Source organism: Copadichromis virginalis, linkage group LG11 (assembly GCF_057382275.1).
Source record: "Copadichromis virginalis isolate Kocher_CV1m ecotype Utaka linkage group LG11, C_Virginalis_male_GT1.1, whole genome shotgun sequence".
NCBI classification, from domain to species: Eukaryota; Metazoa; Chordata; class Actinopteri; order Cichliformes; family Cichlidae; genus Copadichromis; species Copadichromis virginalis.
In genome coordinates, this window is record NC_140628.1 from 32,732,799 (window position 1) to 32,750,641 (window position 17,843).

The 17,843-nt window shown below is 40.9% G+C and overlaps 1 protein-coding gene across 1 annotated transcript in view; it reads right to left on the minus strand.

Annotated features, from left to right (window-relative positions):
* Nucleotides 1–16,609, minus strand: part of bmper (BMP binding endothelial regulator) — a 34,321-nt gene extending 17,712 nt beyond the window's left edge. The window contains exons 1-3 of the mRNA XM_085472086.1: nucleotides 16,228–16,609; nucleotides 15,814–15,953; nucleotides 10,235–10,320 (exon numbers count right to left, since the gene is read on the minus strand). Of these exons, the coding sequence (XP_085328212.1) occupies nucleotides 10,235–10,320; nucleotides 15,814–15,919 (192 nt within the window). The 5' untranslated portion in view covers nucleotides 15,920–15,953; nucleotides 16,228–16,609. The remainder of the gene's footprint in view (nucleotides 1–10,234; nucleotides 10,321–15,813; nucleotides 15,954–16,227) is intronic.
* Between the last annotated feature and the right edge of the window lie 1,234 nt (nucleotides 16,610–17,843).

The following is a 17,843-nucleotide window of genomic DNA, read 5'->3' on the forward strand; positions in this document are numbered from 1 at the left end:
CTCCTTTTACTTTCATCCCAATTTTTACTTTCTCACAGATTTCTCTGGCTGTTATTTCTCTCTGTGGAAATTAAAATGGGATATAATACCATCATAAAGTCAAGGATTCAAATGTTAAATTTGCTGAAGAAGATTAAGGAGAAATATAAATAATGTACTTGCCAAAATCCAAGGCGTGATTATTACTGGCAAACTGTTTTTTTTCTCCCACAAGTACCAAAATATCTCGGCTTTACAATTCCTCACGGTGAACACGTGCATTGTTTAAGGTATCAAAATTGAATGAATATAGAGTCAGCAGTGTGTCTGTTATACCCTAAGCCCGTTGACTAACTCTGAAATCATAAAGTGAAAGTGTCTAAATTTGTGACCTCAACATGTGTCTTGAATTATTTTATCCTTTTTAAATCAACCGCCCCTAAAGAGACTAAAACCAGGAATTATTTATCCTGTTAACACTTCTGATTTTTCGCTGCCATCCATCTTACATTGCTTTGATATTTCAGTCTTTAAAGGTCAACACTTTCATCCATCTAGACATGCTCATGGAATGAGTAAAGCTAAAACTCAGGATAATTGTAATATAAATATTTTTTGTGTGTATGTGGTTTAGGACCACTCTTTACCTAATATACCATCTCCGTTCTCTGCTGTCAACTTCATCTAATGTGAAAAGGCTGCAGGTAAAGTTCCTACATAACAAAGTGCCTCAGTCTTCACAGTTTAGCTGTGAATTTTCACACCAGTTCAACAATCCTCCTGTCACCTTCAGAAACACTGCACACTGTATCCGTCATCACCAATAACTGCACTGCAGGACTGGACAGAATCAGCGCTTTTTAAAAATTCACTCTACTTTCACACCCAGCTTTTATTGCAGATTTTATCCACATGCTGCGTGTGTTTTATTTTACACACTGTGAGGGTTCATAAAGTGGAGGCTGGCAGGTCCCGTGGCTCTGTAAGCACTGTGGCGGGCGGCTCTAACGAGAACGGATCAAAGGAGGGCGAAAATATATCAGTGTGGTTTAATATAGCTGCAGTGCTCCAACTAAACCCCAACCACACTGAGGACAGATGATGTCATGACATAAGAGCAGGGAGGAGAGAAATGGAGATGGAAAAGAGGGACAGAGGATGTAAAAGAGGCTAGAAGGACAAGGAGAAACACATGAAAGAAAAGAGACAAAGAGGGGCGGAAGAAAGACAAACGTCACGTCTTTATTCTGGAAAAGTTGATTTGAGAATACAACAGTTAAATGACAGTGGATTAGGCTTAATTACTTTTTTATTTTTGCTCCGTGTCCCTGGCAAATCAGTGTGTTTTATCCACCCAGATTAGATGTGGGATTTCTTCTACACTTGTAGGCTCGTAGCAGTCAAAACATCATTTACCCATAAACCCAGCCCTGATCTTAAACCAGAGGTGAGAGATTTCCCAGATGAACATCACAGAAAACAGTCATTCACAATGGTGAGTGAACAAAACCATGTGCATTTTACCTCTGAGCAACAGGCCTTACCAAATCAGTCAGTCAGTCAAAGAGTTTCAGCTTTAAACACTGAAACAAATATCCGGCAGCACAAAACTAAAAAAAAACAACCAATGCATGATTTGGGATTTAAAATATACAACAGATTAAAATACAGTTAAAAGTCCAAAATTTATGCCCATCTTCACACTTTATGTCCCCAGCCATTATATTTGACACCCCTCCCTTAGAGGGTTGGTCACTGCAAAATAACAATGTTGTTCTGAGTGATCACCTTGATTTCTATACTGATCTGCAGCGAATAGAACACCAACATCCATATGTCATGAGGGGAGAATGAAAATAGCCATATGTTAAAGCCTTCATATATACCAGTTCTTAATCCAGAAGACAAAGGTCCTGCTCGGCCTTACCACTTGAAAATAAAAGCAGCAAACAAAAGCAAGGGAAGCAATTTGCTATCTGTTCATTTCAAGGGTTGGACTTGTGTGCAGGTTTTCCAACAAAAACAAAGAAGTTCATAACCTGAAGTAAAGTCATGAATGCATTAGGAGAAATGGAAATGGCATTTCCACTCAGCTTGCTGCTGTTTTCCTAGTATTTAAGTACTGCAAGGAACCAGAAGAGCACATTTTCATCACAGACTAAGAAACCTGGGGAATCACTAATCATGCAGTCACACAAAACAGGAAAGTGCACAATGCACTTTTTTACATCCACAAAAAGTCTTGGATGACATTTGGTTTCTATGGTACAGAATGATCTCAGCACAGGCAGCATGGAAGGAAATAAAAACATATGAAGAGATGCTTCAGACTTTGATTATGATGGCAAACAACAGCAGCAAAAAAATGCAAAAAACTGCCGTCGGGTAGAATATACACGATGTTTGCCAAAATGCAATCAAAAATAAAATGGAACAAATAAAGAACATAGAAAGATTTCGTTAAAATCTCACAGTTTGGTCAAAAGCCTCCAAGGTCATGTCCTTCTCTCTCTCTCTCTCTTTAGTCATTCATTAGCAGAAAGTGGTGTTAGTAGGCCTCCTCCACCACTACCCGTCTTGTCATGAGGTCAAAGGTCACAGCAGGTCACCACACCTTATAAACACTCGACATACCACCACGGCACCATTGCTGGCCAACTGGACGACCGTCTGTTGGAGAGTGACGACCCCCTCGACATGTGGAGGGGGATAAAGCTCTGGTATGCTCATAAGTGTGTGTGTCAGACAAAGAGAAAGTGAGCGTGATAATGGCTTTGTGTTTGTGTTTCTCTCTGTGCACATGCTACTACAAGGGCTTCCACTTTAACTAATTTACAGTGAACGCATTTGTGTGCAGATCTTTAAATTGTGGTAAATGAACACTGTTGATCAAAAACATGCTGATCACGAGGCATGACATAGAAAGGTCCAGTAAGGTGTGCACCATCAGCATTATTGTCAGTTTAAATAACCTGTGAAAACTACGTTCTTCTAGAATATTTTCCTTTTTTTTTTTTTTGTCTATGTCCATGAAGGCCAATAATCTTTTATTAGTACAGTTTAAAATATAGTGTGACTACGGGTCATGTACTCCATTGGAAGATGTTTTTTGTCATTAATCTTTTTGACTTGGAAAATAGTTTTGATGATCACTTTTGACACTTAAGTTATTAAAAGTGAACAAAATGTAAATACTTCTCAGTTCTTCACTTTTTTATGAACATTAAAGATTTCTCGAATGGACAAATAGTCCTGAGCTGTGCCAACAGGGTTGGCGTTCCACTAGGAGGCGACAATGTTTGTGTTCAGCTTTGCTTCCCCTCATTAGTCTTCTTCTTCTTCTATCTCCTCATCAATCAAACCCTGCCTTTCTACCTAGCTCCATCACTTTTCTTCAGCATTTGAAAATCTTTTTTTTTTTTTAATTTAACAAGCCACTCTCGGCTAAATATATCTATCATGTCTTGTTTTGTGTTTTAATCGTTTCCACTAATGTGTTGAATTCATCAAAAGTCAAAGCCTCTTTCTGGCATTCCTCACCTTTCTTTTTGTGCTTTTCCTCAGACACCACTGTGGAGGAAGAGATCAGGTTTTGCCAGGTGCTACAGCACAGGAAAAGAAGCTCTCGAATTAATGGCCTACTTAAGCCCTTGGACTCTACACCCTTCCGACCTCACAAAACTTAACAGCCTTTGCCACTGCGACCTTTCACCTTTCCTTCAAAACAGACCAGTCGCAACCTCCCACAGACAGAAGGAGACACGGTACTTTTGGGGACAAGACAGCCGTGGAAAGACGCTGATGTTTTCAAAACTGTTTCCACAGGTTGATCTTTCTGACAGGAAAGAGCTCAGCATGACAGTCCTGCTTCTGTGGCCCGGCTGGTTGTAATAGAGGATGGAGTGGCAGGCTGAGTGTACTGGCATGTCTTTAAGTGAAGTGGCATTTTTATAGATTGGTCCAACGTGAAATGTACAGCACATTCCACCTTTATAACCACTGAGTTTAACACATTCATTTCCCTTTAGCAGCTTTGGGGATTTTAGCTATTTAGTTTTATATTTATTTATACAGGGTGGGCCATTTATATGGATACACCGTAATAACATGGGAATGGTTGGTGATATTAAAGTCCTGTTTGTGGCACATTAGTATATGTGAGGGGGCAAACTCCTCGAGATGGGTGGTGACCATGGTGGCCATTTAGAAGTCGGCCATCTTGGATACAACTTTTGTTTTTTCAATAGGAAGAGGGCCATGTGACACATCAAACTTATAGGTAATGTCACAAGAAAAACAATGGTGTGCTTGGTTTCAACGTAACTTTATTCTTTCATTAGTTATTTACAAGTTTCTGACCACTTATAAAATGTGTTCAATGTGCTGCCCATTGTGTTGGATTGTCAATGCAACCCTCTTCTCCCACTCTTCACACACTGATAGCAACACCGCAGGAGAAATGCCAGCACAGGTATCCAGTATCCGTAGTTTCAGGTGCTGCACATCTCGTATCTTCACACCATAGACAATTGCCTTCAGATGACCCCAAAGATAAAAGTCTAAGGGGGTCAGATCAGGAGACCTTGGGGGCCATTCAACTGGCCCACGACGACCAATCCACTTTCCAGGAAACTGTTCATCTAGGAATTCTCGGACCTGGCACCCATAATGTGGTGGTGCACCATCTTGCTGGAAAAACTCAGGGAACGTGCCAGCTTCAGTGCATAAAGATGGAAACACATCATCATGTAGCAATTTCAAATATCCAGTGGCCTTGAGATTTCCATTGATGAAGAATGGACCCACTATCGTTGTACCCCATATACCACAGCAAACCATCACTTTTGTTGTTCCAACAGTCTTGGAGGGATCCATCCAATGTGGGTTAGTGTCAGACCAATAGCGGTGGTTTTGTTTGTTAACTTCACCATTCACATAAAAGTTTGCCTCATCACTGAACAAAATCTTCTGCGTGAACTGAGGGTCCTGTTCCAATTTTTGTTTTGCCCATTCTGCAAATTCTGTGCGCCGATCTGGGTCATCCTCGTTGAGATGCTGCAGCAGCTGGAGTTTGTAAGGGTGCCATTTGTGAGTAGCTAACATCCGCCGAAGGGACGTTCGACTAATGCCACTCTCCAGTGACATGTGCTACGCTGTGGGCTCTTGCTGAGTGAAGCTAGGACAGCCACTGATGTTTCTTCATTAGTGACAGTTTTCTTGGGTCAACATTTTGGCAAATCCAACACTGAACCAGTTTCACGAAACTTAGCAAGCAGTTTGCTAACTGTAGCATGGAAGATGGGTGGTCTCGTAGGGTGTCTTGCATTGAAATCTGCTGCAATGACCCGGTTACTGCGTTCACCAGATATCAACACAATTTTGATCCGCTCCTCACGTGTTAACCTCTTCGACATGTCAATGGCTGTGAACAAAGAGAAACTTGTAAATAACTCATGAAAGAATAAAGTTACGTTGAAACCAATCACACCATTGTTTTTCTTGTGACATTACCAGTAAGTTTGATGTGTCACATGGCCCTCTTCCTATTAAAAAAACAAAAGTTGTATCCAAGTTGGCCGACTTCTAAATGGCCACCATGGTCACCACCCATCTTGAGGAGTTTGCCCCCTCACATATACTAATGTGCCACAAACAGGACTTAAATATCACCAACCGTTCCCATGTTATTACGGTGTATCCATATAAATGGCCCACCCTGTAGATTGAAAAGTAACACATACTGGTTTTGTTTTAGTGGTATCAGCAAGGATCTGTCTTATCAGGTAAACCTCACCCCTCCTGTATCGATCAGCTACTGTTTGAGAGGAGACACTGACAGGAAATGACCCCTGACCTTTCTCTCAGATCGATCACAGCTACTGGGTATAAAACTCCACACCCTGAACTTTTACACGCAGCTCAAGCGAAATGTTTGTTTAATCAATGAATGCAGTGCACGTACCTCTCATGTTTGACCTTCTGAATGATGATGTTTGATTTGGTGAAGGAATGGAGGCATGTTTGCTGTGATACTCACATTACATTCCAACAGCATGAGAATAACAAAAGCTGTTTCACACGGGCACTACAGCTCTGAATGTTTTTAAACACTACCTGGAGCAGCTGCATGTGAGAACCGGACACCAATCAGACTTTACCCTGCCAGAGCGTTTCCAGAAGTGAGAGCACATCTGACGCGGGTAAATCTCCTGCTGTCTGTTACACATGCTGACTTGAATCTGCAGAAATTGTACCGAGTTCATGTGTAAAAACAGCTGATGTATTTAGTCTGATCTGAGTTCACTGAAAAATGAGGAACTACTTTGTTCCAGCTCTTCAAAGCTCCCCTCTACAGCTTTTTAGGGAAATAATCACCGTATCATTTTGTATGAACATTTGTCTTTTTAATAGTGTTTCCACTGAGGTCTCAAGTGAGATTTATTTACTTTCTCACATAACTGTTTCTAATCAGCAGAAATAGACAGTCTCGTTTCCTGTTCTTATTCGGATCACATGGATATAGAAAAAGACAAAAAGAAATCTGGGAAATTCTGAAAAATCCTGAATAACATTTAAAAAAAAAATAGTGCACGATAACAATACCTGCACATGCAACTGTGACATAAATGAAAGACTGTGGACAATTAAAAACCTTCGTGAAGGTAAGAGAGCAAAATCATGGTTGATAAAAAATAAAATGTTAAAACAAAACATGCGTGAAACCCTCTACCCATACAACACAGCAAAAAAGACACTAATGCCTACTGAATGTTGGAATTTGGGTCTGTGGCTCTGCGGAGGAAGATTTGGGAAAAAATATGCCACAATTTCTTTTAATTATTGAGTTATTTGTGAGTTTTATGACAAGATGTGGCTCGTGGGTTGCCGTGCGTCAAGCAACTTTTATCAGTTGTGTTCATGTTTAAGCACAAGGCCAGTCTTGAATATCTTCAGACAACTATTTTTCATTATTGCCTGAGGCAAAACTGAGTTCTGTTTCCTTTCCATGCAATGCTGAGATGAAATCAAACAGCAGATACTCATAGGTCGCGGTAGATGAAATTTTGTAACAGCAAAATGTGACTGTGCTGCTGTTACACAAAAAAAACTGAGGGAGCCAACCAGAGGGTGAGGGAGGGGAGGAAGAGCTGATGAGAGAGTGGAAAAAGACATGGAGATGGACAGACAGATAGACGAGGACGATGAAGAGAATGACGGCGATGAACTGACTCGTTTCACGATAAAGGATCGTCATGGCGACCCGCCTGTCAGTCAGTCTGTCAGCCACATCCACTCCTGGCCGCATTACAGCTCTCTACCTCACCCGGACACACACAATAGATCTTCTGTGTGTGCATATGTGTGTGTCCGATACCCACAGGGCAATTAGCAGGTACTCTGGACCAACTAAGGAGCCAACCCCCTCCGCTATGTTTCCATATATGAGTGACACTGGAGCCCGGATGCCCCCCCCTCCCCTCGACCAGCACTGCCACACAGGACTCTTTCTGGACATGTAGAACTGTCCAGAAAGAGTCCTGTGCAGAGGTCATGTAAGTATTTTCTGAGTTTTGACATTTCCTGGTACAAGAGGAAATTGATCATCAGAGTTTGGAACCAACTTTGGAAACAGCAAAAGTCCAGAACAAGGATAAGACAGAAATTCTTCCTTTAATGCTACAAATCAAACAGAGAGGTAAAATAATTTTATATAATAATATCATAATAATAGTGTCAAATGACAGAACATTAAGTTTTATGAAAACCGGGTCAGTATATTGATTAATAATGTTGCTCTTTTATCACCTGGAGCAGAAAGAAATGGAAAATGTTTGCCACAAAAGCCAAAGTTGTGCCTTTCTACTGCAACCAACGTACTTCAAAGGGCACAACTTTTATTTTGTATCACACTTTCTCAAGTTTCATTACAGCTTAGGCAGTACTGAAACTTAGGAAGCCCATACATCTTTCATGCAAACTAGAGGAAACCACAGTGATCCACTAGCAACCACAACAACCACAAGAAGGTTTGCAACTGATTTGACCTGGTGAAAGCCATCAGCCTCAAGCAACCTCTCTCCAACCTTGCACATTTTTTCCTTAGCAGCCAGAGGTTGCCAGCAGGGTCGCCAAACAGTCTCTATGTCTGAGTCATTGCAATGCATGGAGTAGGCAGGGCAGAGAGCAACCATTCATAACTGCATTTATGTCAGTGAGAGTGATCATCTCCTGAAGGAAGAGAAGCCATTAATTGTTTGTTACGTATACATTTTGGCAGAACCTTAAATTTAACTACTCTAAATTGTAAATTCAGATTTATATTAGGAGGGAAGAAAAGCTGCATACCTCCAAATTCAATAAAGACCGAGCCCTAAGTGTATGGAAGTAAGTGTGTGTGTGTGTGTGTGTGTGTGTGTGTGTGTGTGTGTGTGTGTGTGTGTGTGTGTGTGTGTGTGTGTGCGCATATGCAGGGTGGCTTAAAGTAGAGATGAAAGGGCGGCCATTGCCTCCTGATGACTGATAGCATTCAGCAGGGCTTTGGCTGATGTCTGCCTGATAACACAGAGGACGGCTCAGTCAGTCTTTAAGCAGAGGGCAGCATTAGAGCAGCCAATCAGGAGCCAGTGAACAATCAAACATTAGCTGGGCTTAATATTGTTTTAATGTTTTAATTCCTAGGAATCGTGCATTTAAAACCCAATTCATTCCCAATGTGGACATGACAATTTAGCTTAACGTAGACGTTAGCTTGATATGTACAGGTAAGAAAGTAGACCTGGTCTACTACTCTACTGCCCTCCTTCTGTGACCAGCATGGTTGCTTTCACATTTACTTTTTTATAAATTTGCCTACTTAATTAAATGCATTGAGACCCATCAGTAAGCCACTAGTGGACACGGCCTACCATCAGGCGACTCATACAAAATCACTATTTTCGGAAATATGCTTATAACCTTTTGTAAAGATCAATAAAATACTGCAGACTGCTTGCCAGCTTCATGGTGAGACGACATCATGAGGTAAATACACTTGACCAAAAAACGTTTGTGAGTTTTTGAACAGACTAGAAAAAACTAAGCGTGGCATGATGATCCATGATTTGTTACTGCTGGACACTGCCAGGCTATGCTTATATTAAGCCAAGATCAATGGCCGCTGCTGTGGCTTTATATATAACAATACAAAAGCAGAACCAATTTTCCCATCAATTCCTAAATAATGAAATTAAATTATTCCTTTTTGTAACATGTCTATTGCAAAATCTAAACTGTAATATATTGCCCATCTGCAAGAGGCATGGTCCCAATTTTGGGCTTTAACTTCTAACCAATCATAAACTTGCATTTTTGTGAAGATAAATATAAAAAGGAATACAGTGTGTGAAGCTTATGTAAACTAACAAATCGGCACAGACGCACACAACACGCCCTCGAGCTCACGCTTGCATGGTAAACTGTGTTCTGGTGGCTTTTAAAGAAATGTGAATGAATCTTTCTGCCGGTGTCAAAGCAGTGACACAGAAAGGATTTGTTGGTCCATTCTCATTCTCTAAAACAAAAGGCTCTACAGCAGTAAAGGTTTGGAGAGGGTGCAGGGCAGGGGTCAAAGAGCACATGTTCCAGGAAAGAGTTGCCCCCTAACGTTTTGTTGGCTGATTTTAACAGCCAGGCCGAGCCAAGACAGCGTGATGACAAGCATGAATGTTAAAATAAACAATCCCCACTTCATGTTTCACTGATATTTTGTCGTAAATTTGAAGAAAATAGTAAAAATCGCATTATGAAGTGGTTTCCTGTACTTGCAAATGCAACTGCTTGCAATCCTCAGGTCATGTGAACAAAATATTATACACTGTGATAAAGAGGTTGACGCTTCAAACGTTTAATACTGCTAAAGTGTTTTAATCACAAAGTCGAACATTAAATCAAAGAACAGATCCATCAAATCTGACCTGAAACTTTTCCAGAAACTTGTGTTACAAAGTCCTGTCAGTCTGTTACAAATCTTTCACAACCTTCTGATAAGAAACACCTCTCAAAGCTTAATAATCAGCTTTACAAATACTCCTATCAGTGCTCAGAGAGGTCATTTTATCCATTCACTCTGAGTGGAAATCCTGTAGCAGCAATTACATGTCAAGGAGGCGAGAAAAAACAGCGAGGGCAGGGCGCCATGGCAGCCAGTGCCTCTCTATCATTAGACACACTGCGACCTCTGCAACATATCTGACAGCGACGAGAAGGTTAGTCTTACCAGACAGACGCATGTAATGCAGGGGTTGTCGGTGATGTTGGGGATGTGGAGAACCTCTCCTTCATTGTCACAGCTGGCCTCAGTACCTATAGAGGACAGGAGGAAGGTGAGATGTAGGAGAGTGAAAAACGATGATGATGATGATGTCACACAGGCTTGTATTAAATACTTTTGCACAACAAGCGATGCAAAGCAGAAAGAAGCTTGGATTTCTTCCATGCCAGTGTAGAGATATTTGATACGTCCTAAACTAACAATTTTTAAACATGCAACAATCAACATATAATAAATATTTAACATCTACATAAAGAAGCAGCCTAAAATACATAAATATACATAAATATCACTTTAAGTCTAATTTGTTTGTCCGGTTAAGAGCAGTGACATTATATAGATGAACCAACTCTTTCCAGTGCCTGTTACTTGCACTCGTGGGATGGAGCATGTCCATCTTCACCTTCATCTTTTTTTTTCTTGTTTCAATCTCAGTTACACACTAAAGGTTTTGTAACTGTATCTTGCCCGATTCTGGTGGTATCGTGTTGACTAAATTTGTTCACAGACAGACATAAAAACACCTGCCACAGTATTCAAAACTGTCTTTGTTGGGTTTCTGCTACAGTAGATGTCTCCAGGACCACAATGATGTTGTGATGACAGACAGACTCATAAGAAAACAATGAAAACGATGTCAGCCATGCTAAAGAGACTGGTAAACATGAGTCAGTCGGTTTGTTACGAGTCCAATGTAATCTGAACCAACGACAGGAAACGACCCTAAATCCATGGGTTTATGGGTAGAAGAACACAGATGTCAACATCTCAGAGGCACCAGTTTCTGCTGCTTAGAGAGCTGTAGCAGCAAAAAACAAAAAGACTGATACTCGGCCGTTTGTTCATGCACTATATTTGTTTTGACTCTCTGAACTAAAACCTTCCTTCTTAATTACTTTAGAGCTGAATGGGTGTCATTGAGGTGAAGTTAAAGCCTGAGTGTGAAACGACTTCCTTCTTCCAGTAATTTGTCGTGCGTCTGCAGTATCTCCTCCATGGCTGAATGAACAGTTTCAGAACTTACAGTTCATCCAAAAAACTGTTTTCTAAATTGTACGATGATGAAAAGCATTCAAAACCCAAGAGTTTGAATGCTTTAACTAGAGACCATATTTCAGTGGTTTCACACCAGCTGCAGCAGTTCATGCACTAAATACAGAAATCTCATGGGCAATTACAAATCTCAGAGAATATAAAGGCATTAAATGAGGCCATTGTCCCTGTACTTCCAGCAATTAGTGGTCAAGTACTCGGCTACAACTATCTTCAAACTCTATCTTCATTTGGACCTCAAGTACACACGTGTGAAGTTTCATGACTGTACATTTGCGATACTATCACCTTGACAAAATCTATCTGCCCAAACATCTGAACAGCTGCCACAGGACTCATGGCCTCCTTCTGTGCTGGTTTCTGCTGCCATAGGTCTCTTTAGGATCATGTCTTTCCATGAGATCGCTCACGGAAACGGACTGAATGAAAACCAGGCAAGCTGTTGTAGGTAAAGACTCAGGACACTTTGATATTTTTGGTTGATCTGCTATCAGTGTGACCTCTGACTCCTGACTGTTTGGTTTGTTGCAATGTTGACAATTCAGGAATCTACCATCCCCTAAACGCCTTCCATGAAACAAAGCAATGTGCACGAGGCACAAATCTGCTCTACAGAAACAGATACTTTAGGGATTTTATCTGCTCATCACCCCATTGAATTTACTACCTACCAACCTATTTCCAAATGCAAAAAATCCCCCATCAGTACCAAGTTTTTGTGATTAAAGATTATATTATAAATCCTAGTTTCCTGTGGAGCATTTCCCCGCTCTGTGAAAGCCTCACCTGGATGCTATTGCAGTTAAATCACTGCAGCAGCTCTGTGCTGCTCTTTATTGGATTTGGGAATGTTTACATTACCTGAGTTAGTGTTGCGCTTGCCAAACACATCGGTTACAAGCAATTTAGCTAAGTTATAGAAAGACAAAACAGGTTATGTTAACAATTAGACATGAATTCTTGCACACTGTGATAAAGGGACTAAGCAGTTCTAGTTTTCTCCCTAAATACACTGAATTTAGTGACAGTCCTTTACTTTTTTTTTACCATGAAGTCCGGCCATCATAAACAAATATAAAGACTTTTTGCAAGATTTTTTTGCCCAAAATAAGCTGACTAGATACATCCGATAAACTCTGCTGGCAACAGATGTCATTTCACTTTGGGGAAAAAAAAGATTTTGATGGTTGCTGGTAAAGAAAAAGAGCTCATGTGTTCCCCTGGCTAAAATCAAGCACCCAATAAGACCAAAATGACACTGAATTTTAAACCCACTATCACTGTAACTTAAATATGGAGCATGATTGAATGAAAAGGCTGAAGGCTGTAGCAACGGTAACATCAGCTCATGTCTGAAGTCATAAAGATCTTAGCAATGTTTATATCAGGCTTGTAATGCAGTAAACTTAGATTCCACGCTGCAACAATAGTTCCTTATAGCAGCGAGTCATGCCGTCTGTTTTTGTCCCTCTGAGTTCAGCAGTAAACCAGCCTGAGCCTGTGGATTCGGGCAGAGCAGACAAACCCTACCGACTCCGCCACTGTAAAATTTACAACCTTTCGAGTGTAATTAAACTGGTGGACCTATAAGTGTCGGGGGGTGAGGGATGGAAGGGAAAAGGGGTGTAGGCGGGTGGGGGTCCCAAGCCTTTTTTTACAGTGCCAAAAAACCCAAACTCTCATTTTCCAGCTGCTAGATTTGCCTCATATCCCAGCACTGTCAATATAGACATTATAACTGATGCATTTATATAGTTCCTCTCTATTTCAACCCTCTGCCAAGTGCTGCAAGTAAAAGGCAGATGAAGTAGTTCAGAAAGCCATTAATAGTGCCGGAGCTCAAGTTGACTCAGATCTGTGACCTGTCTTCCCTCAGAGATCACTCTCTGACTCTGATCGGCAAATCGGCAAAAACACCACAGCTGAGATTAAAATCTAATAAATCTTTTGTTTGAATTGACAGAGAGACTGCTAAATGTCAAACGTATCTATATTAACCCTTTCAGCTCCTTGACAAACAATTTCACACTCTGTTGCTACTTGCTCTGTAAAATCTCTCTAATTAGCTTTAACTGTGAATGTACTGCACGTTGTTATACAAACAAAAAATAAAACTAATGCATTAAAGTAATTTCAGGCACAGCAGGTGGAGCAAATGTTAACTGCTTCATATACTGTCAGGTGGTTTCATCTAATAAATCTTACAAGCATCATGTTTTCTGTCTGTTTTGTGTGTTGAAATAAATCCTGTCAAATAAATGTGGCAGTTTTCCACTTGAAATAAAAAATGAAAACACTAAAATATATTAAATGAATCTACCTTATTCCATCATGTTTCTGAAGAGCTGGGCCTTTTTGGTAATGCAGGCAACTTGGTGGGACTTTAAGACTTATGAAACATAATAAACATTTATAACTGAGTTTTGTTAACCTTGAAAAAAATTGCCAGCAAATACACATTCATGCAATTTTGGAGAAACGGTTCTCAGACTAATCCGCGAAATATCGGTCTAATAAATAATAATTATAATTATATTTGACTCAAAGGTTTTCTCCAGACAATTAAGTCACTAGCCTCACTTACATGTCAATGCATAGCAATGCAGGACTCATATAAGTATCATTAACAGTTCTGATTCAGTAAATGTTTGCAAAAAAAATGTAACAAGTGCTGCGAAGTGGATTTAAACACGTTCTACTGTGGCTGTGGACACTCTAGTGGTCAGGATGACCTCTGAAGCGGCTGCTCCACCTGCTGCACTGACACGTTCAACCATCTGACTGCAAGACCTCAAACAGCTCAGAAACTCCTGGTCTGTGGTTCAGCAGACAATAGGCAGATGATACAGCGCGTGTTTGGGATGCCAGGTGGGGGAATCTGATCTGCTGGGATCGTAATGGTGCAGATGATAAAGAGGCTGTTGGTTCTCAGGGGTTTCTCACGCTGTTTTATGTCAAACAGATACACTAGGGATACCCATCTGGTACACGTTTTGTCCCTGATCTGGTTCTCATCTATCCGGGTTTGCTTCAGGAAAATAAGATAACTGCTAAGAGAGGGGGACCCCTAAAACCAGAACTCGTTCTTATCAGGACCGCAGCGGATGTGCATAAAGTAATTTATGGCGCTCCTTGTTATGTTGAGGTCTGTATTAGTGTTTAAAGCTGAAGTAAAACGTCTGCTCTAAATCACATTTTCTCCTTTAATTAATCAATTTATGATGGCATTAATCCACTGTGGCCATGGCAACACTACCAATGACCTGGAGGACACAGTAGGAAAATAAATGATCATTATCAAATGCCAGGTTAGGTCAGTAAAAGCAGGTCAGCAGCAGAAGTCTCGTGCTTCACAAAGCTGTTTACCCAGCGATAAGACGCACACACACCGGGCTGACTGGCTGAGGAGCCCGGCCAGCGCGCACCACCACATCCACCTTTCATTCACTCCACTTCTATTTTTCTCACACTTCAACGGCGCTGTAGGGCAAACAACCGATATCCTATGATGCAATCTGGCTGTCAAAAGAGGGTGAGCAAGCCGGGGAGAGAGCGCGCGTTTAGCCCCAAACAGGGAGGCCGCTCAGGAGGGAGGACAGAGTGCTGTTAAATTAGAGCTGGTTAAGGAAAGTGGTTTTCACTTTACAGCCTGCTTGTAACTAAAACTGGGTTAATTACAACCCAAAGTGACACAAATATCAATTTGAGTTAAAGTCACTTATAATTCTACGCAGACCTTGTATCATAATGATCCGAATCATCGTGTAATTTTTGTAAGTTTGATGTAAATCACTTTGATATTGGCTCATCGTGATAGCTATGACAGAAAACCACTTCCTGCAAATAACAAGGTCTGCTGCAAACTACAAGCATGCCAGGCTGGACTTGCTGTTTGATATTATCTCTACGGCTTCAAATAGAAGCACAAGCGTATTCCCCGCAGGGTGGCACAGAGAGGATAATCCCCGGTGAAGTTTATAATCGCGTGATAGACTTTCCCGTAAAAAGCCCAGATAAACGTTGCTTGTTCGAGAGAGAAAAATAACTAAAAACAAAATCTGTAAATACTATTTTCTAAAAAAAAAAAACCTTTAAAATATACACATTTTGGTGAGCTTAAAAAACAAAATAATTTACGATGATGCTAAGGAAGGGTTAGGAAAACGGGTAATAAAACGGGTAAAATAAAACCGCTTTTCATCCTTTTCTGCTTCCTTGTGATCGTGAAACAAACTGAAGGTTATCATCAGCGCTTCCTGAACCCTTCCCTGCGCTGCCACATTACTGGTCATCAGATATATAGAAGCTGGAGTGACTTTGGGTTGGTGCGCTACTCTTGGAAGAGTAAAAAAAGACCGAAGGAGCAAGGAGACGCGGCAGCAGACTAAATAACCAGGGGTTTGGGTAGATTTTTACGCACGGAGGGAGTTGTGATGTGTTATTATGAAGCCTTATGATCCCTTTAATCTTACCTGTAATTAGCGGAGAGGAAGACTGGGGCGTTTGGAGCAGCAGCAAAAAGCAAAAGAAAAACCTACAGGTGGACCAGGAGGGAGGGTTCAACCAGCGGAACAACATCCTCGGGTTTGCTCCAGGAAGAAGAATCAAAGAGCTTGGGGGGGAAATGAAGGGATAAATAAAATCAATGAAGATAAAAATTCCACAATCAAAGCTAATCTCGAAAACTTCTGGTCTGCATGTCAACCAGGAGAGAAAATCTCCTCAGTTTGTCAGTTTGAGCTGAAATGCGAAGTGGCAATCAGCCAGACGCGCGGTGATTACAGTGATATTAAAATGACAAAGACGCGCCGGCAAGCAGGAGACAGCTGTGCCGCGCACGCCCTGCGGAAAAAAACACAGTCTGCGAACGAATTGAAATTATTTACATAGAGAAGCAGTCTCAGATTTTGCAGACGTGAATATCCTGAGAGGAACGGCGAGCTGTGAGTTGTTAAAATTACTTTTGCTCCACTCCGACTGTCAGAAGAGTCCAGACCGAAGTGTCCGAGGTAAATGCAGCTCTGGTGTACACGTGCACATTTATATCAACAGGAGAGTTTAAAACTCAAACGTCTTCCAGCCAGCGAGTCAAATTTTTTTCCAGCAGTAGACTTGTCTTAATCTGCGCTCCCAATCCCAAAGTCCGCTTGTCACATGGATGCTCGATGCCGACTCTTTCGGGGCGGAGAAGCGGTCTGCAGCCTCTCTCTGGCTGAGCGGTGTAAATAGTCGACCTGCTTCTCCTCCTCCACCCCCGGTATTAAAGCGGACCTCTGGTGTCGGAGCGCACCACGGAGCCAGAAAGTCCTGCCTCCTCTGTGAAACCCGGACCTCCTCCCGTCTCCAGATCTCTCCAAAACTTCCTCCATACCCCCTAACCCAGACCCTCTCTGGTCCCCATATTCAGGTTTCCTGCTGTGACCCCCAAACCCTGGTCCTCCTGCTGCTACTATAAAAATAAATAAATAAATAAATAAATAAATAAATAAATAATTAAAATAATGAAAGCTACTACTTCTGTTTGACTGCTTCTGAGCGTTTGTGCATCTAATGTAAATCTCCCTGTATCTCTCTCTCTCTCCCTGTGTGAGTGAGAGAGAAAGAGAGAGAGATAAAGTTACATTACCAACAAGCCAGGAGAGCTTTATGTCTCCACTCTGTAAGTTTATGGACTTAAAAAAGAAGATAAACACTGGAGAAGAAAAAAGGAGAGGAAAGAGAGATGATGAAAAAAATCAAGTGCAACGTGTGTGTTTCTTGAAGAAGCCAGCTTTCTTCTAAAATGTCATTATTTAGCACACTCACAAGTTCTAGCCTTTATTTCACTTAATCTCTCCTCGCTAAATGGGTTATTGTGACACAAGGAGCAGAATTCCACAATGATTGACCTAATAAATGTATTGATAAATGAATATTAGAGGCAAGAAAAAAGGATTTATCTCTGTGACTGTTACTAGTAATTAATTACTTCCTTTTTTATAGATTGTTATTGTGTCCTGTTTAGTGTAAAATTATGTCACCATGTTTACTTTAGGTCTGGACCTTTTTCCCCTGTTTTGTCTTAGGCTCCTTAATCACAATGAAGGGGAATTTTAATGCTCTAACATCACATCAGAGACAATATGTGTTTCAACAGCTTTCCTGTTACAACATGACAGTCCTCACAGCACAAAGCTAACTACACAAAGAAATCCATTTCCCAGTCTGGTTATGAAGAACCTGACTGTCTTGCACATAGCCCAAAATTAATTCCAATCCAATAATTTTGAGATGAAGTGGAACATTGGTTGCAAGCTAGACCTTGCCCAGCAGTGATGGACCTCATTAACATTCTTATGACTGTACAGGAGCAAATCCGTGCAGCCAGATTCCAACATTTGGTTAAGAGTATTACACAAGAGAAGTAAAATGTGTTACAGTACAAGATTAATCTCATATTAGAATGTTTACATTCTTTTATTTATATAATGTAGTTGAGCCTGCGCATATGTATGCTTTAGTT